Source organism: Arvicanthis niloticus, chromosome 13 (assembly GCF_011762505.2).
Source record: "Arvicanthis niloticus isolate mArvNil1 chromosome 13, mArvNil1.pat.X, whole genome shotgun sequence".
NCBI classification, from domain to species: Eukaryota; Metazoa; Chordata; class Mammalia; order Rodentia; family Muridae; genus Arvicanthis; species Arvicanthis niloticus.
Window position 1 is genome coordinate 56,122,020 of NC_047670.1, and position 22,447 is coordinate 56,144,466.

A 22,447-nucleotide genomic window follows, 5' to 3' on the forward strand; every position below is an offset into this window, starting at 1 on the left:
AAAGTGAAGCAAGATCATGGTGATTAAATATTACACAGGAGAACTATATATTATGGTAATATATATTTTTCACTACTCCATCTCTCTTCATCAGTTTAATTTCTTCTTGTATAACCCTTCTGTGCTCACTCTACTGCTACCTCGCACTCAGTGACTGCATGACATTAAGCAGGCCCCAGCCACCATGAACTCAGCCCGACACAGCCCTTTAGCTTAAAAAGTACAAGGCAAAGTTAGTTGTGTTTTGAGTGTTGGTGGTAGCACAAGGTCTTTAGTATTTTTCCTTGTTATTAAAAAATCGTGGTTCAGAGTCTTGACAGCCTGCTTCATCCAGAGAAACAAAAGAAACAGAGAAAAGAGAAATGAAGGAGGAATTTAGATTCCTTTGATCTGGATCTTAACTTTGAGAGGGTCCAGATAAATCAGTGAGTCAGAGAGAGGGCAGTGAATGCAAGCAGAGTGCCTAGGACAGCTGTCTATCTGCTGTCTTGTAAGATCATCACCCAGGCCAAGATGAAGGGTGGAGAGTGGCAGGTCTGTGGCACTGTGACCTCACTTCCTAGGGGCGGGAAGTAGGCACCCAGAAATGAGGGTTTTTATCTCCTCCGGTCCTCCTTCCCTCCTTCCCTTCGTTAAGACAGGATCTCTCTGTCTAGTCCTGGCTGGCCTGGAACTCGGGCTATCTCAGGCTAGCCAAACTCACAAAGACCCACCTGCCTCTGGCTGTCCAGTGCTGGTATTAAAGGCCTGTGCCACCAAGCCCTGCTTTTACCTTTTCTTAACCCAAGAGAGACACCATCTCTGGGGGTTCACATCTAACCTCATACACTGGAGATATCCAGTGTCTCTTTGTAAATATCTTGAAATAGAAAGGCCATTGGGAAGACAGTGAGGAGACAAATTCTTCTCCCACCTCTGTCACAAATTAATTACATGACTTCAGGAAATAATCTAACCCCAAAGGCCAATTTCCTCTTTTCAAAAAAAAAAAAAAAAAAAAAGGAGGATAAGAAAACACCCAGGGTTTCCTTCAAGCTCTACAGTTCCTTAAAAAGAAATCAGGGTGTTTCGAAGCCCACAATGTTGAGAACATTCACGGACCTAAATGTAGGTGACATAGGCTAAAGGTTCTGATGTTTTGATCTGCTCTCTATACTTCTGAGTAGCAGGGGGTGGGAGGTGGGGGGTGTCCTAAAAGAGTATCATGTACCAAAATGGGTGGGATTTAATCTGCTACTGTCCCCTGTGCATTGACACTCTTCCCCAGCTTTCCTTCAAGTGACTGCTATTCCCCTGTTCTGTACATTCTGTTTTAAAATGAACAGTGCAGGGAAAACCGCCATGATCAATGAACAAAAAGTCAAAGAAATATTTAGGAATTAAGTACAAAGATATCAAAGGATAAGGAAAAGGAAGTTAACAAACAAAGGAGAAACTGCCCCCCCTCCCCTCCAAGACAGGGTTTCTCTGTGTAGTCCTGGCTGTCCTGGAACTCACTTTGTAGACCAGGCTGGCCTCGAACTCAGAAATCCACCTGCCTCTGCCTCCCAAGTGCTGGGATTAAAGGTGTGCACCACCACTGCTCGGAGAAACTTTTTTAATTAATGAATTTTTTTCAACAGGTGATATGCAAGTGGTGTAAAACATGAAAAGATCCAAAAGGACATTAAGAGCAAACTTATCTCTGCAGCACAACCAATAAGTGTGCTGACACAGGCTATGCTCTGCTTTTTAGGTGGAGTAGGATTCATGGGTTTGTGTCAAAGTTTATATACCTATTGCATACCTATACATCCTTTCGAATTTATGGCATAGTCTCAGAATAAGCTCAAAAGAAAACTCAATTGCTTTGTGGGACACAAAATCTCTTCTACTCCAGTCTCCTAGTCTTCTGTCATTCTCTTTCCCTGAATCAGCCTATGCATGAGTAAGTGTGAGGCCTTGAGGGTCACACACATACGCACAAGCAACAGGAAAAAAGAGCCAACTGACTCCTTATCTGTAGCCCAGCATGACCAGGCATGTACCATGGGACCAAAGCAGACCTGGGGGCTGGCTCAATCCATGCTGCCACAGAAGTCTGTCTCGCTGTTATGGAGAAATGAACTGATGGAGTGTTACCTGGCTGGAAAAAGGCAGAGGGCTGCCTGCTTGGAGCCACACACACAGCATCTGTCAGGCCTGAGCCCTAGCACGCCCCATTCTGAAAGACACCAGTCAATGTGTAACCCTATCTTATTAATTCCCTTAGGGCCAGCTTCAGAAATTCTATAATGTCCATGCAAGTCATTTTTTTCCTTTTTTAAAAAGATTATTTATTTTATTTATATGAGTACATTGTAGCGGTCTTCAGACATACAAGAAGAGGGTATCAGATCCTATTATAAATAGGTTGTAAGCCACCATGTGGTTGCTAGGAATTGAACTCAGGACCTTTGGAAGAGCAGTCAGTGCTCTTAACCACTGAGCCATTCCTCCAGCCCTTGAGTCATTTTCTAATTGTGACATTCCAGACAGATTCCTATGGCAGTGACATAAACTCTAATCGTTGCTGGATTGGAACATCACAGTCCATATAAAAACACATCCTCACACACAGGGCACAGTACAAATTCAGAGAGGCAAAAGAATGTCAACTTTGAAGCCACAAAGCTTTGGATAACAACTGGCTAAAACGAAGGATGATGGTCACTGGATTCATTTATTTATGGAAGAAAAGATTATAAAAATACTCTTATAAAAATCATAACTTAAAGGCTTTGCATATTAATCAGGACTAATATGAAGACTAAGTAGAACAAAATTCCATCATTCTTCAGAAAATAAATTATCACGCGCCACCACAGGAATCCACACATAGCTGAGCAATTTGCTTTTAAGAAACGAGTAAGTGGGGGCCGTCCAGAGATGACAGTGGCAACCAACTGCCTGTAACAACAGCTCCTGCACTCACAGGGACACAGCCACACACAGATACATATACCCATAATTAAAAATAAACCTCTCTCAAAGAAGCTAATGACCTAATCTGGAAGCCACACGTAAGTGATACCTGGTGTGCATTGAGGCCACAGGAATGACAGGAGGGAGGGGGATCCTACTGAGACAGGTTTCACAGAAAGGCAGCACCTCTGGTAGTATAGAAGAAGTAAACCTTCACAGACTCTCAAGAAAGTCCTGCCAAAGTCCCGAAGCTCTAAATACTGAACAAAACTGTTGCTGAGTACAGTGTACCACCAACTATTATATCCAGTATCTCAAGATTCTGCATCTTCAATTCTTTCTAAAGGGTTATTTTACGATATGAAAGGCATGCCTCTTAGAAAGCTATGAAGGTACAGATTAACATAGTGCTTGGCTTGTAACAAGATTCACTGTTTATTGACATTTCATAGCAGATTCTTTTCATTTCCTATCAAAATGGTGGCTGCATCACTGTTACAACGGGCCTGTGGCTATGGCACTCCAGAAGAGAACAGTAAAGTTTCACACACCTGTCTGTGGTGGCTAATATTAATTTTTAAAAAACATTTTCCTAGCGTAAATAATGGGAAGGTCATCCCTAAATGCAGTTTCTCTGCTTTTATGAACATAGCAAAAAGACAAAGTCCTTATCTACTGTCTTGTTGGTCTGGCTGACCCTTGGTCCTACCTGTATCCACAGCCTGTCAATTCCCCCACGCTTGTCTTACACAGGGCTGTCCTTTGAAAGTTTTATGAAGTAGCTGGTATGACAGATGGGTGACCAGCCCTGCCCAACACATGCTGTAGGAAAACCTACTCTGAGACAAGAAATGACAAAAAGCGGCCATTCCTCTCCCTTTAGAACTAGGAACACTGAAATTATCTTAGAGGAAGAAGAAGCCTTTAACTTGCACTGTGATGTGTTATTGTCTAAGATACCTACAAATAAAAATGATCAAAAAGAAAGAGTTCAAACATTAAAATCTGCCCCTTGAAGTGAAATATGCACTTGCTCACACATAGCAGCAAACTGGAATATAGATGGGAAAAATCAAGTCAGCTGAACTAGGAGCTACTGAGATACCTCATCAAAGACAGATGGGAAACACTCAGATAAGCACACTATTTGTTGGGAACACAAAGCTCCAGAGATCTGTGGGAGCAAAAGGGAAGAGAACCTGAAATGCACAGCACATAAGAACAAAAAAATTCCTATGATAAATGACTCATTATGGGTTTGTAAACCAGGAAGGAGAGAATGATAGGGGATCCTTTTTCCCTGGCTTTCCTGTCCACAGGCGCAACCTGTACTGTTGTTAGGTGATGTGTCCCTGGGCCTGACAGCACTCACTCTGAGCACTCCCCAGGGAGAATGGAGACCACCATGCCAGTGACTGCATCAGCCCCACCAAAGAGTTCATTTTCCTCTGCATGGGGTCAGGGAATAGGGAAGAGGGTACAAATGCCACTTTTATGTATCTGTCAGAAAACACTACCGATTACAGTTTAGCAGAAGTCTAAAAATAAGAAAGGGAACATTCTCTATTTTTAGATATCTGACTTACAAATTTTAAAAACACCAAAAGTTAAAAAAAAAAAACATTAAAAAAAAACTATCTGGCATTTTTAAATGTTTTAGAGAAGCTTTGAATTAGAGAACTATTTTTAGAGATAGAATTTCAAAAATTCTGCATTCCTTCTGTTAACTGTCTCCCTATCTGTAAAATTAACCCCAATCCTGTGCTTTATCAAAGAGCGTTCCCACAGATGCTTACCGATGAAATGGAAAGGTTTAATAGAGTAGAGAAAGAACAGTGGAGGAGACCACAAAGGATACTTTCACAGTGACATAAAAAGAGTAGGCTTCGATTAAAGACAAACCGTATAAAGCAGTAAAAGCCATTTAATTATCTTTACTAAAAGCAGTGCCAAAATAGTGATAAAATGATTAAAGACTAGGTCTCCTTGCTGAGGACTCTACCGATCAGAGAGCGTCTAACTCAGCTGTCTGTGAATAACTAGAAAATGCAATTAAGGAAAAAAATTAAAACCTGAAAATGAAGTAGTTAGAGGATAATTTATGTTTAAGCTTCCCATCTCACCCAGTGCTAATACAAATGTGTTCAATCATCTTTAAAAAAAAAAAAATGCCTGTGGCAAAGGAGCTTTGCAGGAGATAAGGGAGTTACCTGACTGCACAGCCGTCATTAGCACCTCAGGCTCCAGCAGCGTCATGACGAGACAGTCTTCACGAAGACAGATCACAAATACAAAAAGTCCAAGTCACAGGGAAAGTCTAAAAAGGCCACAGCAAGCTTTACAAATTCAGTCTCATGCCTGTGCGCAGAAGAGAGTGAGACCTCACTGCTCTTCTCCTCGGGAACACACCAACTCTCCACCCTTCAGGCAAGTCAAGATGGCCCAGAGTTGAGTGAGTGCAGACAGGAAGCCCAGCTCTCTAGAGAAGACCTGAAGTTCGTGGTTAAAGCAGTGGCTCCTCCCCTCCTATCCTCTCTAGGGGGGGGGGGAGGGGCATAGAAAGACTTCGGAAGACGATCAAACTGCTTCCCTCTCTTAAAAATGGGAAGACAGGTTTTATTCAAAAATCTACTAGAAGGAACTCTGGGGCTAACGCAGTTTAGGACAATAAAGCAAACACAATCCAAACTCAATCTCATGAGAAAAATACTCGGAGATCAGACACGCATCAACATATAATACAAATAAACACATATGCGGCATAACTTTGCTGAGGATTACAACAGCCTTTCATACGTGGTATTTATAGGCAACAGCTAAGAAAGCTGATTATTTAACTACAGTTCAACTGTTTCCCCACCCCCTCTCCAATTAAAAAATGTTTCCAAAAGCCAGAGCAGTAAGCTGTCTCTCATGTCTGCCAGTCCTCCTAAAGGGCCCCTCACTGCCCACAGAGGGATGCTGGCTGTGGACAGACAGAACGCCACGGATAACCTTCCTAAAATACTCTATGGTCATGCTGGACGTATGGCATGCGTGGGAAAAGAGTCCCTTTCCTGATAAACTTTTCTACCACAAGGAGCAGCTTTTAAAAATGAGAATAAACAAGGGATTTTGCTTTTCCTGGGGAGAAAAAAGAAAACAAACCAAAACCTAAGATCAATTACACACAGAAATTATTTATTATTTAATATTTATTTCATTTGCTTCAAGAAAAGTTATTTATCCCTTCTGCAGTACAGATAGATAGATAGATAGATAGATAGATAGATAGATAGATAGACAGACAGACAGACAGACAGACAGACAGAATAAAATGATATTAAGATGCTTCTGGGCAATGTGATGGACTTTTAATACCAGAAAACTAGGAAGCTGTTGGGCTGCTATCTAGAATTCCTGATTCTTTCTGGTGAAGCATACTAGGCAATATCAGCCCAGTGGGTGTCTTAATGCCTATAAAGTCAAACAAGTGATAAATGAAGGCCCTGGAAGACCTTTGAAAAGAACAGTTTCACAAAGAGGGCAAGGCACAAAAGAAAAGGCAATGCAGATTTGGTGCAGGGAGGTTCTTTCTTTCTCACTCCAAGAACATCATGTTTAAGAGCGATCTCTATATAGAGCTCTGGGAATGACTCAACAGGCAGTGGAGTGGCAGCCAGTGTGGGCGCACGCTGCTTCTGGAGGCAGCAGCATTCTCACGGCCCCCTTCTGGCAACCGAGCTCCAACTGTCATATGAAAATGAGTGAATTTCAACTGGGACTGTTTAAGAGTCTGGTCAGAGATTAGTAACATTGAGCAAAGCATCCCTAAAAGGCCGAGCCATCCCTTTGACCCTCTGGAGCTGTACAATATGCAGTGAGGGTTGGTTCGTTTTGTTTCCTTCATACGAAGCAAGTTCTCACTCACAGTTTGTACTTGGAGGAAATTACAAGATTTCTGCATAAAGGCTGAAAGAAGGGCACAGACTGTCCCCCTCCTGCCCAGGCGCCCCCTACCATAGGAAGTGCTTACAATGTCAGTGTTCAGCCCTCAGGAGACACAGTTGTGTGGTGATGGACAGTAATGGAAACAGCAGGTTTCAGCTGGTCTCACTTATTTACAGCAAATCCTACTCATATGAACTTGGGACAAAAGGAACACAAGAAAGAAAAGCTGTTTTTAAAACAGAAATCTAAAAAAGTGATTTTTTTTTTTTAAATCCCAGAAAGTAAGATACTTGCCTAGCAGTTAGATGTTGCTTTTATTGTGGTGGCTGCTCACTTGTTATCTTGACTTCATCTGGAATTAATTTAAGACCCAAATGGCAGGGCACACCCATGAGACACTGAAGCAGGAAGACCCACTTCTGATCTGGACCTCTGAGGTGGGAAGAGCCACTCTAGTCTGGGCCACGCCTTCTGAGGGCAGCCTACATAAAGAACATGGAAAAAGGAAAACTTGTTCTCTTTGCCTGCTTGCACTCACTCTTGCTGGCAAGCCCATTCCTTCACTGGCATTTAGAAGCTACTTCTTCACCAACTGAGACATCAAGCCTCGTGGACTGGAACAACTCTGGGATTTTCAAACCGTCCATTAGTAGACGGCAATTGTTGGACCAGCTGGACCACAGCCTGTAAGCTATTCTACTAAATCCCCTTCAGATAGATGATAGCTAGCTAGACAAATGGTAGATTCATTCATTTGTTCATTCTATAAATTCTGCTCCTTTAGAGAACCCTAATACAAACATCTATGCATCCACAGTAACTGTACAAACAGACTTTAGAATAGGCTCCCCAGTTCCAAAGTATTAGATTCAAAGTATTGAAAGCTTTAGTTTCACATCTTGTGTAAATTGATAACATTTTATAAAAACAACTGAAAGATACACTGATAAAGCATACAGAACTGAAGTATACATTCTTTACACTGGGCTAGAGCAACAAGGGAACAAAGGACAACAAAATGTGAAATAAAATGAAAGCTTTGCCCTTTCTAATCATGACACTCTGGCTAATCAAGGCAAATTTAACATGATCCGTGCTCTATTAATTCACTAAAGGGACATGATACTACAAATACCAGTATAGTTCTTAAATGATTGACATGTTTTGGTAATTCCTTAAAACATTTAAAGAATGTTAAATAAGATAACTTTGCAGATTACACATAGGTTTCCTTCCTACCCTATCAGATGCCAAAACCCTCAAAGGCCTCTGGTCTTCCAATCTGGAAGAACCAGACAGAATGGTGATATAGACTCAGAACCTAACACCCTGGCAACAAGGCAGAAAGACTGAAAAGACCTTGGGCTACATAGTGAGATTGTGACTTCAAGGAAGAAAATAAAATAAGGGAGAGAGAAAAGAAGGGGAGGGGAGAAGAAGAAGAGCAGCAGCACAGGCAAGCAGCTTTTACAGTAGACATTGAGAGAGCGTCAGTGCTTCCATACTCTCTCTCCCTGCCTCCTTCAGCATCTCCTTGGCATTCCAAATGCCTCCTCTTTCTCTTCCTCTCTCAGGACACCCTTCCTTTCTTTTACATACTCTCAGGGCACTCTCACCCTTCCCCAATATCTGAATTTCCAACTAAACTTTAGCCCGTGTCCAACTCTGACGTCACAGTAAGTCTGCAGCTATGCCTCGCTACCTAGCTATCTTAATTAAGCACATATGTCCAAAAGCAAAACTTCCCACGCCATCACCCTGCACTGCTCCCCACAAGATGTGACTTTCCCTTTCTCGATTACGTAGATCCCAGACCATAAACTTATACTCCTCCCAGCCCTGGACCACTAATGAACTACAAAATGCAAAATTAGTTACCAAATGTAATTGATTACATCATAATATATTCCTCAAAGCCATTTTTTATTCTATCCCTTCAACTAGTGCATCATTCCAGGCCTTTTAATGTTGCCCAAAATCTGCAAATAGTTTTAACTTACAGAAAAATTTAAACATACACAAAGACAGGAGAGAAGTGTGTATTAAACTGCTTGTATTCCCATCATTGACTTGAACCTGAAAGGGTTAAAATTTTTCAAAAACTCCTAGCAGGCTGAACAGAACCAAGAATGCAGGTCAGCTTGGTTGTGAGCTCTGTGTTTCAGGAACTTGGCTGACCACAAGATAGATGGTTGGTTACGAATAGGCTCTTAGAGAATAGTCTATACAAAATGTTCCCCATGACTGTTCCTTGGACCCTGTCACAAACTGAATAATGGGCTGGGACTTTCCACAGGTACTCTCCAATAACCCTCCTTCACTCCCCCTGGGTTGTGGTTCCCCCCCTGAGTTGTGGTTTTTGGCTTTAAATTCTGTCTCCAAAGCCCTGGGGGTCAGACCCCACTGCCCCTGCGTGGGTCATGGGTCTTGACCTCAACATGTTGATCGAAATATACCTCTTGCTGATTGCATCAAGTTTGGTGTCTTGTGAGTTAATGGGTGGCCGTGAATTCCCGAGGCTTGGGTGAGGTCCTCCCTTTGTGGGGGCCTTACAAACCCATGCCCATGTGGCCACACTTGTTCCATCTGCCCTTCTGTGCTCCCACCACCACAGAGCGCCCATCAACAACGTGTCATGCCAAAGCAAATCCAAGGCATCTAATTTTCTCTATATAGAAAACACAATACTATCCAGTATAATGAAATACCAAAATATTTTAATCCCTTAATATGATCAACTATCTAACTGGTATTTAAATTTTTAACCACACCAAAATATTTTTAATCCCTTAATACAATCAACTATCTAACTAGTGTTTAAATTTTCCCAGTTATATACATTTTTAGAAGTTGATTTATTCAAATTGGAGTCCATGGATGACAACACATTTCCTCTCATTCATTGATATGTCTCTTACATTTCTTTAATCTTGCACTTTCTTGAAGAATGCAGGCTGGCTTTCCACATTGTGGATTTTGCTGTTTTCCCACAGCACTATTTTATATATATATGTGTGTGTGTGTGTGTGTGTGTGTGTATAATATATATATATATATATATATATATATATATATATATATATATATATATATAAAAATAATACTGATCTATCTCTCCTCGTTTCCAGCTATTGAGAGTTAGATATAGAGCCCCAATCTAACTTAAATTAAAGCTTGGAGCAGAAATATGTTATAAACTGTAGTTCCTACCTCAGCTGTGCCACAAGGGCATGACCTACAGCGGCCTGCACAGCAGGTTGATCTGATGGAGTGACGAGGGAATGAAGGGAGGACAGACACATGTAGGCTGGGCACTGTAACAGTCCAGCAGCAGCCTAGCATGTTAATGTGACTGAGCAAGAAGGCAGGTGTATTATACATAGCTGAACAAGGAGGCAGACAGCTACACTCAGGTCTCAGACATCTGGGAAGAGAAAGCTATGGTAGTTTCTACATAGACAGGTAAATTGTTAAATTGTTCATCAACACTTGTACTTGGACCAGAAGGAGGCACCATTCCCACAGGTCTGAGGCACTGGGTTCTTGGCATGACCATGCCCAGGTCAACAACACACATTCAGGACTCCATCTACTACTCCCCATACAGCAGTAACCATTTGTTCATTCATTTCTAGGCAGGGTCTTAACTCTGTAGCCCAAGCTGGACTCAAATTTGTAGCAATCCTCCTTCAGCCTCCTCCAGGCTGGATGACAAGCATGAGTCACTTGCAATGCTTCTCCTGTTGTTTAAATGGAGGTCAGAGGATAACTTGCGGGACTTTGCTGGTCCTGAGAATCATCTCAGGCAGCAGGTGCGTTCACCAGCCCCTGAGGTAAATTCTTAACTGTGCTGTTCCTGTCCACTCTTCCTGTATCAAGACAGCCCTTGTTACCAACTGACTCTTTTGCTGTCATTATTTTTTTTCTGCTTTATTTGTTTAAATTTGTTAACTTTATTTTTGTAATGAATATGTGTCTGTGTGAGAGTACACCACACATGTGCGGATGCCCCTTTGCCAGGAGTTTGATCTGTTATCCTAATATCTTGTGGTTTTCCTTTGAAAAGAATTACCAACGTTTATAAATCAATTGGCTTATATAAGTTGTTTAATCTCTCTCTCTCTCTCTCTCTCTCTCTCTCTCTCTCTCTCTCTCTCTCTCTCCAAGTTAGACAGCGAGATCCTCATTTACCCTGATTATTCTCTAATACTTTAGAACTCGGTTGAAAAGAGTCCTGGAATAAATTTTTCAACATTAAAATAGTCAAACACTTTAAGTCAGTACTTCTGTAAAAAGTAGAAACTGTTTTAAATACCCAACTGGGGAGAGAGAGAGAAAATATTCACCAGAGTATGGAAAACCTTAAGCTACAAGGCTAAATGGAAGCAGGACCTACAACACACAAGTCAGCAGTGAGGCAGGAGGCACACCAAATGCTGACAGCAGGTTTCTCTGGGATGTGGGTGGATCTATGAGGAGCCTGTTTCTTTGTTTCTGCTGTTTATTTTGTTTTGAGTAGGGGTTCTATCTGGTATCTGCTCACTAGGAACCTCGCTTAACATCTGATGAATAAGATGGAAAACTGCTTATCTTTAAGACTGGGATAAAGTAGTTTTAGGAACGTCTCTAAGTCATTTTATAAATAGTCATTTAATGAATCTTAAGATTTGGACATTTTCAAAGGAGACTAAATCTGGAAAAGCTTTGAGACTTCCCGAGGAACATAGTTTTAAAACTCTTTTTTCTTTACCCAAGAAAATATTATAATTTAGATCTGAAATTGCCCACTCAAGATTTTCACTTCTCTCAATGATTAATTAGTACCTCCTGTGCAGCACTGTGCTGCGGAAGTGCACAGGCACCCCTCACAGAAAACACACACGAGATTGGCCCTTTCTCCCCAGCAGTAAAAACCATGCAGAACAGAATGAGGACTTCTTAAATCACTCACAAAGAGAAGGAGAGCCACATCAAGGGAGTAAATAGAACCTCTGCCCACCCATTCTTTCCTATACCCCCTCACACAGTTCGCTCCACCCCACCCAGCATCCTAGAAAGCAGACTGCACTAACTCTTTCAGGAAAATACTTGGTTGGGATCTCAAAAGGGAACAAAAGGGAACTCAAAGAAAAGGGAACATTTGCAACAGCATTTAATATAGAAAACATTTAAAGGGAAATGGAGGGCTGAGGCTACAGCCAGCGTGCAGGGCCCAGGTTCAATTCTCAGGGCCATAAAAATAGGGTAAAGTAAATGGAACAAAACACATGTAAGAAATGGGAAATTACAGAACTTCATACAGAAGCTCTGATACATCAGAGAATATAGTCACAGGGCAATAATCTAAAAATACAATTCTCCTAGTTTACAGACTTAACATAATTTTAACCAAACCCCTACAGAAATATTGAAATTCATAAGGAAATGCAGAAAAAAAAAAAAAAACAAGCATAGATGAGAAATTCACTCTTGGAAAAGAACAAGGTAGGAGTTGTTTCTCCCATATAACACAGTTTATTCCAGTTAGCATAATCCAAACTGTGAGAAATACAAACTGTCCATCCTCAGAGTATTATAAGGTATTCTTACATATCATGATATGTAAAATATCAACAGTTAGAAACTAGGAACAATACAAATATCCGCAAGAGAAATCTATCTACCAACCTACCTATTTATCTATCTATTGAGACAGCATTTCTCTGTGGAGCCCTGACTGCCCTGGAACTGGCTCTGTACACTAGGCTAGTCTCAAACTCAAGAGATTCCCATGCCTCTTCCTTCTGAGTGCTGGGATTGAAGGCATGTGTGACCATGCCCAACTTGTGGAACAGATTAACATCTGTTCTATCTGTCTATATCTATCTATCTATCTATCTATCTATCTATCTATCTATCTATCTATATGTATGTGAGGAAAACAGAAACATATTTTTCCGTTATGCAACAGTTATCCATGGAAGCCTGTAATGCCCAGCAATGAAAATGGATAAATCACAGATGTATACAAGATGATGGAATACTAGCTATGATGAGCAAAAAAGGAATAAAAAATCATTTCAGTCATATATATATTAACTAACTGATATATATTATTTAGGAATGAACATAGTTAGTAAAAGAAAATTATAACATATTCATTCACTGGGTGCCAAAGCTTCTTGAGCTGGAGCCGGAGGACTGGCAAATTGCAGAAAAGGCTTTCCACGTTTCCCTAAGCTCAGGGAACCTTTTAGACCTAGATGTTCAGCTTCAAACGGAGTGCTGTGACAACACAGACATGGACTCTTCTTTCCAACTGTAAACAAGCTAGGCCACCAAGGTCTAGGCGAAGCCAAAGCACTAAGGCAGTGTCCTCTCTCTACCCATGGGTCATGACCCCTTTGAGGGTCACATACCAGATATCCTGTATGTCAGATATTTACAATACAGTTCATAACAGCAGCAACATTACAGTTTGCTGTAATTTCATTGTAAAAAACAATTAAATAATTTATTGTTGGAGATCACCACAGCATGAGGAACTGTATTAAAGGGTCACAGAATCAGGATGGTTGAGAACCACTAACCTAAGGGAATCAACTCTTCAGTAAACAGGTACCAGGAGCTTGACTACCAACTGTCCCTTAAGGACACCTTCTAACCCACACCTAATCCACAGTACCCATGTAAGGTACAAGCAAAACAGATCTGAGAACTCAACGTTCTCACTTCTCCACACACAGTACAGCTGTGTACATTTCAACTCCAGACTTCCTCTGCTCTAGAATGGCACACTGTCTTGCATCACAGTTACTTCAGGGATTTTCCACTTCTGCTCCTGCCCTGACCTCCTACAAAGGTGTAAAACCTAGTGTTTGCTCACCAGCACAGCCAGCCTCTGCCTCCGGACTGAGTGATCAGAGGAAGGCAGTGGAAGGAGGAGGTAGAAGGACAGAGGAAAAGGTCTGAGCAGAAATGGTAGTGGACAGACAGATGCGATGAAAAAAGCCAAGAGTAATGTCAGTAGAGGAAGCCTTCAAATGTCTGGGATAGGACTAGAGGGTCTACCCCATCCATAACAAAAGCAACACTGACAAACTCGAAGGGCAGTTTTGGGTGAAAGTGCAGTAGTGGAATCACTAGGATGTGAAAAGTAGAGACAAGGACTAAGAGCTCGAGAATCTAGCAGAGCATACCCCACCCACCCCCACCTCAGCCCAACACCTCCAGAGGACTTCTGTCCCACTGAGGTGACTTTACCATCAGCACTAACTTCCTCCACATAAGCCCAGACTCAGGGGTTTACTGTCTGCTGTCTGTCATCCCTCCCCATTCCTCCTTCCTCAGAGGCACACAGTCCTGACTCCCCACCAACACAATGGTGATCTTTTTATCGCCACAGGAACTCTACTCTCTGTTCTATTAAATATATTTGTTTCATTTATGTGTGCAGGTGTACCCATGGAAGGCAGAAGAGGGGGTCAGATTTCTCTCTCAGAGCTGGTCACAGGGATTTGTCAGGTTTGTTACATGGCTGCTGAAATCTTAAGTCCAGTCCTCATGACTGCGCAGTAAGCACTCAGCCACTGGGCCATCTCACTAACCTCTGTCTATTTTCCTCTCTTCCATCTTTCCTTATAGATTAATCCCCCCACCCTTATCAAATACGTAAGCTTCATTTGGGACCAGGGGATTAGAAATAAGAAAAATAACACACAAAAATCTTGTGGGTGCCCCTTATTTCCCAAACAATCTGCTAAAAATAAAAATTATGAACGTAAAAACCAGTTGTTGCAGCTGGGTATGGTGGTGCACACATTTAACCCCAGTGCTTGAAAGGTAGAACTCTTAAGAGTTCAAGGACAGCCTGGTCTAAATAGGGAGTTCCATGCCTTCCAGGGATACATAGGAAGACCACCACATCTTAAAACAGACAAACTAAATAAATAAATAAATAGTTGTTGCCCGTTAGAAAAAAGAAATAAACCAGCCACTCATCCACCCAATAAATACTTGGATGTCCACTGTGAGCCAACGGTCTCTATGTTTCTGCCCTTATAAAATATACTATCAAAAGTGAGCAATCAAATAATAAACATACACTAATGACAGTTGATTTAAAAAATAAAACAAATGGGCAGAGTATAGTGGGAAGGGCTATCCAAGAGAAAAGGGGGAGGGAAGGGCTCCCTGAGGAAAGGTGTCCTGCAGCAAGGTTTTTGGGCTAGGATGGCACAGGTTCACAAGTTCAAGAACAAGAGAACTGGAAGGTCTCAGTGGTCCAGCGCTCCACCAGCACACAAGAGGTGTTGAGTTCGACACCCAGCACTACAAATATAAATAAGGAGGGAGGAGGGAGTGGGGAAAGAGGCTGAGGGGGAAGGAAGGGCGAGATAAATAGCAAGGAGGTCAGCGTGGCTGGGCCACAGTGGCAAGAAACGCAGTCTGAGAGACACCAGACCACGGCGTGGAAATGAAATGTGAGCACAGGCCTCTTGGGAAGGCACTGCAGGATTCGGGGAGTGGTGAGAAACTGATCCAGCTTCCAAAGGCTCACTCATGCTGCTGAATGGAGAATTCTAATTACAACAGAGGGCAAAGAAGTATGATGGTGGAGGTCAACAGAGCCAAGTAGATGACAGCAGGAAGAGCAGAGGAAAGCCCATGCCCATGTGCATAAACGTGTGTACAACAGGCAACGTGCTTTGGAAAAGTTTACCATTTCTATATTCTAGCTTCAAACAAAATAGTTCACAAAAAATACCATTTATAACACCAACCAAAAACCGTAACTGACAGTAGATCTAACTATATATTTACATGATCCTTCTGGTAAAGCTTGAAAATGGACTAAGATAGTCCAGAAAACACTTATGATAGGAGATAAAGCTAATTAATGAACAGAAGAGCCATAAATATACCATATATAAAAACTGTTTTTATTTTATTTGTTTATTTGGTGTGTATGTACATGCATGTGAATAATGACCAGTGGACAACTTGTAGAAGTTGGTCCTCTCTCCTTCCACCAATGGGTTCTGGGGATTGAACTCACATTCTCAGGCTTGGCAGCTGATGTCTTTACTACACATTGAGCCATGTCAGTGGCCTAAGACCCATTTCTTTTTAAATATAAATTCTCCTATTTTCTTAGAAATGATATAGTTTAGCCCCAAATCCCAAAAGATATACACCGAAAGAAATGATAGTAGCCCTAAATTAAAACAATTAAAATGTTTATGCACTTTTTAGAGAACTGTAACTGTAAACAAGAAACATAAATTTCAAAGACGTATCAGAGAAGCCACCAGGAGAGGACACACAGGATGATTCTTTTTCTAATGAAGCATACAAGTGAGTAAAATACGCAGTATAGTAGGGCAGGCTCACAAGCCCAGTCACTCAGGAGACTGAGGCAGAGGACTGCTTGAGGCTTGAGCTTCAAGCAGCCTGGGATAACATGGTGACACCAACATCTCCCAATCAACAAACAAGTAATTAAACACACAGAGCAAAGTGAAACTAGCTGAAACTAGACATCAGAAAGGAAGATGGTACTTTCCTTTAAGAAGAAGAGAGCACTGAGTAGGAAGAGGCACAGGGGAGCTGTTCTCTGGCAATGTTTAATCATTCCTTCAGTTGTAAATACTAGTTACAAACAGGTGTGTTTAATCTGTGACAACTCAATAGAGAAGAAGGACACTCCATCTCAGCAACAGTGAGTGTGCCAGCGTCCAAATCCTTACTTGAAGTACACCAGACATATAAAGTGGGTTAATAAAAGAGATGGAAAAAACCATATGAGGTAGAACTTGGCAAGGTGGCATGCACCTGCAGTCTACATTACGCAAAAGGCTTAAGGCAGGAGGACTAATAAGACCAGCCCAATTCATTTGATGTGACCCAGTCTTGAGAAAATCCCATTTCTCACCTCCAAAAACATCAATGGTAGAGGGCTGGAGAGATGGCTCAGTAGTTGAACACACTTGCTTCTTCTCTTATGTACTGTTCTCTTGCCAAGGCAACTCTTATAGAAGAGGCATTTAATTGGGGCTTCTTTACAGTCTCAGAGATTTAGTCCATTATCATGGTGTCACTGGGCACCTCCTAGTTCTTCTTTGGTAGTGCCTCTCCCTGATGACTAAGCTTTCAAGTATATGAGCCTAAGGGGACCATTCTTATCCAAACCACCACACTGCTCTTGCAGAAGACCCAGCACTGGCATGGTTGCTCACAACCATCTACAACTTCAGTTCCAAAGGACCTGATAGACCTCTTCTGGCCTTTGCAGGTACCAGGCACTCACAGGGCACATGCATACATGCAGGCAAAACATACATATAAAATAAAAATAAATCCTTAAGTTGGGCAGTGGTGGCGCACACCTTTAATCCCAGCACTTGGGAGGCAGAGGCAGGTGGACTTCTGAGTTCCAGGCCAGCCTGGTTTACAGAGTGAGTTCCAGGACAGCCAGGGCTACACAGAGAAACCTTGTCTTGAAAAACAAAACAACAACAACAAAAGTCTTAAAAAGGCAGTGGTAGACAAACAGGTTTCATCAAAAAACTCTATTATGTATTTTAATATCTTTTTAGAGAAAAAGTATCTCTTTGCCACCATTATTTTGTTTGCAGAAATTAAGTAACTTTAAAATCATGGGAAACTTAAGAGGGTAAGAGCAACCAAAACAATTTAAGAAACAGAGAAAGACCATCCTAATAGATATGACTAATTAAAACAATGCTATCAACACAGAAGGTAGATATAATGCTATTTGAAGGCAAATTACACACTGATTAAGAGATTAGATCAGAAAATATGTATCATTACTAACTGACAGGGTATATATTAAATATTTATTATTAAATTATATTATTAAATATTAAATATTTATTTCTTCTACAAACACAGGTTGTAGAAAAATGCACAGTTACTGACCTAACAATGGCTTAACCTAACAATTTTTTTACTTTATGGTGGTGCAAAAGCAGACCAATGCGACTGCTCTCTTTGAGGCTCTAACAGCTTTACGCTGGGCCACACTGCCCAGCTGTAAACTCAGAGAAGTGTCCTAAGCCTAAGTTAGGTGGGCTATGTGCTAGCAAGGTTGAGTTATGTTACGGTTTGGATGTGAAATGCTCCTGAAGGGCTCATGGTCCTAACATTGATTCCTCAGCTACTCTGGTGATGCTACTTTGTTGACGATCAGCCAGCATTTGCTGAACTGATGAACTAGTGGACAGAATGGGTTAGGATCAACAGACCAGCAGGAAGGCAAACTAAAGCGCCCATAGCAACTACAGCAGGAAATGCTGAATTCCTAAACTAAGCTACTTTCCTCCTCAAACATTTTGTTATGTACAGTGTTCTGCCTGCATGTATGCCTGCATGCCAGAAGAGAGCACCAGATCCCATTACAGATGGTTGTGAGCCACCATGTGATTGCTGGGACTTGAAGTCAAGACCTCTGGAACAGCAATCAGTGCTCTCAACCTCTGAGCCATCTCTCCAGCCTCCTAACTAAGCTATTTTAAAATAAGATAAATTAAGCTATGAATATAACATTTTATATAATAATATTACGTATAAATAATAAACACATAATAACTAAAATAAGCTATTCATCTATTTTATAAGAAATATTAAAACAAAAACTTTCACCAGATGTGAAATAAGGGAAGGATCTGTAACATCATAAAGGGAACTCTGGTAAAGCAAGCAATACAGAAATTTCTTAAGGACTCACCATTCTTCCGCTCACTAAGTGGAGGCAAATTGGGGTTCCTTCCTGGATGGAGGCCCAGAGTCAGCTCGGGCTGCAGGGACAGCTCCTGCAGTTCATTGGCAACAGCTTCGCTCTGGGGGCTAGGGGCCGCAGACAGAGACAGGAGCACTGGCTCATCATCATTTTCGCCAGCCCCTCCTCCATCCAGCCCATTCACAGCAATGGCGGAAGGGGGCAGGCACACCACACTGGAGAAATCCACCTTGGCTTTCGTGATGGTAACCTAGAAATTGGCAAAGAAAACACCAAGTTTAGATGTTACAATGAAGAAACTGAACCACTGGCCATACATGGAATACGAATGTTCTAGGTTACAGAACTAGGATAGTTATCAACATGCTCAAACGTTTAAGGCAACATCTTTCTGCACAGTTCAGGTGAAGCTCAAATCTGTGATGCTCCTGCCTCAGCCTCCTGAGTGTTTGGATTATAGGCATGTACTGCTACAACCAGTTTAAGAGGTTTTGTAAAGTGAGTGAGTATGATTGTTAAACTCCCCAAGTATCGACTTCAAATTAGCTACTGTCTTCCATTAACTCAGAAGACAACATACAATTGAAATAAAAGCAACACACATGCACACGTATAACAGGTTAAAAGGACAGTATCTCCTTCGCTAATCAAGGAGAAATAGTTGTGAAATAAATATTACCTTGCAAATATTAAGAAAAAAATGTCCTGAGAAATAAGAGACTGGAGAGCCGTTGAATTAGCATAATGCATTATCGTATCTAGGGTAGGGAATTAAAACGTCTTTGTAAAGAAGTATAAAGATGTCTGTCTGGTGATGGGTATTGGAATTAGCCAACCATTACATGAGTATTTAATCACAGCTCCCAGAACTAGCATATTAAATATAACACTCCTCTTTTCTGTGCTGATAGTACTCCCACAAACATGGCAAGTACCAGCCCCACAAGGTGACACAGTGCAAGAAGAGCAAGGGTTCTCTGTGTGCCCAGGGAAAGCTCGGGCAGAGTGGCCACAGTGGGCAGACTAAGTCTATCTTCCCAAAAAAAGGCTAAAACTACAAAGACTGGGCTGAGGCTCGAGTGTGTGGAGCCTGTCCACAGACCTAAAAGAAGGCTGTCTATTCAAGGATTCCAGCATTTTGAAGAAAGAGCCAAGTGATCAAGTCCTAAGCTGATTTTATTACAAAAACAATAAAAGTAAGAGCTTTCAATTAAAAAACAGACAAAAGCAAAACTCCTTATAGAATTAAAAATATCTTTAAAAATGATAAAGAATAAAAAAACAACAAAATGTTTTAATGTCAAAGAGCCTGGCTAAATGGTCCATGCCTGTAGCCCCAACATTAGGAGACTGAGACAGGAGATCACTAAGTCCAGGAGTTCAGGACCAAGTTGAACAACAAAGCAAAAACTTCTAACCCAATCTCCAACAAATGTCAAAGAACTAGTTAGGGACACAGCTGAGTGATACGCACCAGCATGCATGCGCAAGCTGTTGGGTTCAGCCAGTACCATAAAAACAGCAGAACCAAAACAGAACCCAAAACAAAACAAACAACATGTACAACCTACAAGCATTCCCAACAAATAAGACTAGCTGTTTAGCTAAGAGCACACTCACTCACGGGGCAGTGATGGTGCACACTTTTAGTCCCAGCACTCAAGAAGCAGTCGGATCTCTGAGTTTGAGGTCAATCTGGTCTAGAGAGTGAGTTACAAGGACAGTCAGGACTACACAGAGAAACCCTGTGTCCCCCACCACCACCAAAAAATAAAAAATAAAAATAAAGAGCGGGCCGGGCAGTGGTGGCGCATGCCTTTAATCCCAGCACTTGGGAGGCAGAGGCAGGTGGATTTCTGAGTTCGAGGCCAGCTTGGTCTACAGAGTGAGTTCCAGGACAGCCAGGACTACACAGAGAAACCCTGTCTCAAATAAATAAATAAATAAATAAATAAATAAATAAATAGCACACGTCATCTCTGAATAGTATACATTATTAAAAACCAATTATTTGGAATGTAGAAATGTTGACTCTAAAATTTTTTAAAAGATATGAAAAGGCATAGGAATTATGTTAAAACACAAGAGATTTGTTTGCTTATACAATTAAAGTTTTAATGTTCTCTTCTTCCCCAGATTTTTAAATAAAGTCAGATTAAATTGTATATATTTACCATGTATACACTATGCCTTGAAGCACATACACATTATAGAATGATTGTTTACTTTCTTATAGATTCCAAGTTTTTCTAGAATACTTATATTGGTCTTTTAATGAAAAGGCTAGGTTCTAGTCTAGAAAGGCAAACTGGTGACCCCTTGAGACTACAGTGAAGACTTTAGAAACCAGCAAAATCCTAGACTGCATCCAAGTCACGAAAGGCACTGACAACTAAAAGATCACATTCTACCCTACCTCAAGCATCAGTTTTGGGGATTCTTTTACTTGGGGGTAAGGAAGCAAAACCTCCAACCCCCTCCTCACAGAAACCTGTATTGGAACTGTATTGTTCCACCAACTCTGACTCGCTGGACTTACAGAGCTCAGATGAGGGGTTGATTCCTCATAGGAGCAAGGGTGACCTCAGAGCAGCCTCACTACTGGAAATTCTCACACCAGCATGGGTGATTTCCCCACAGCTGCATACACGGAAGCCTACCCATTCAGTTAACTCTCTACCATCTACATAGAGGCACCTTCACAGAGACTGTGGAGCCACATACATTTAAGAATAATTGCACACAAGTGGCCAGGAGGTGTAGGATGGAACAGACAGACCCTCAGGTCAAGGTCCGATAATCATTCCTACCTCTCCTATGAGGTAACAGCAACAGTCAACAAATGCACTCTTTAAGATGATAGTTGTTCTGCTCAGACCAGAGTGCTACACAATAAAATCAGACATGGTTCAGTTTTGACAGGTGTTTCTACCTGCTTGTAAGTATGAGACGGACTGAAAACGTAAAAGCTCAGAGCAATGCAGATGGCGATGACATAATTAAAGTTAGAGGTTCAGGTGTGCTGGCTGGCACATGACTGTAATCCCAGCATTTGGGAGGCAGAAGCGGGTAGATCTCTGAGTTCCTGGCCAACCTGGTCTACAGAGTGAGTCTCCCCAAAACAAACAAACAAACAAACAAAGCTGAGGGGAGAGAGACTAATTTGATGGGGATAAACTGGAAGGGCTCAGCGCCTGCTGTTCTTGCAGAGGACCTGAGTTCAGTTCCCAGTTGAAACAGTTCTCAGAATGAACATGGAGGCTCATAACCATCTGTTACTCCAATTCCAGGATTCTAGGATCCAATGTCCTCTTCTGACCCACTGGCTCTTACATGCATATATACACGCAAGGAAACACTCATACAATAAAATACTTATTTTTATGTGTATGAGTGATTTGTCTGTACAGATGTCTGTGTACGGTGTGTACCAAATGCCCGTGGGGGCCAGAAGAGGGGGTTGGATCCCCTGAGTCTAGAGTTGCAGACAACTGCGAATCACTATGTGGGTACTGGAAATGAAAGCCAGGCTCCCTGGAAAAACAGCCAGTGTTCTTAACTAATGATCCATCTCTCTAGCCTCAAAATAATTTCTTTTAAATGGGGGAGAAGGTTGAGGGATGGCAGTGAGATAAAATATAATAACATATTTTAATATGTCATAGTGAAGCCCAGTACTTTATATGCTACCTTATGAAATCAAGTCCTGGTGTCATAGAGTGGGCAATCAATAACCAGTCATGGTGACAACTGACAGACTCAAAGTAATCAATTCCTTACTGCGTTCTTACTGATTACAGTAAGAGCTTTTCCCACCTCAGCACATAGCTTTCC

At 41.5% G+C, this 22,447-nt stretch overlaps 1 protein-coding gene across 2 annotated transcripts in view; it reads right to left on the reverse strand.

Annotated features, from left to right (window-relative positions):
• The window catches only part of Mrtfa (myocardin related transcription factor A), a 168,751-nt gene that overhangs the window by 90,198 nt on the left and 56,106 nt on the right, over nucleotides 1-22,447 (reverse strand). The window contains exon 2 of one of the 2 annotated variants that reach the window (XM_034517562.2): nucleotides 18,602-18,863. Coding sequence is in view for 1 of the 2 variants with exons in the window: in XM_034517561.2 (XP_034373452.1) it covers nucleotides 5,154-5,199 (46 nt within the window). In the remaining variant the exon portion in view is untranslated. Of the gene's footprint in view, nucleotides 1-5,153; nucleotides 5,347-18,601; nucleotides 18,864-22,447 lie in introns of those variants that run through there. The other variant, XM_034517561.2, reaches the window with a different exon arrangement.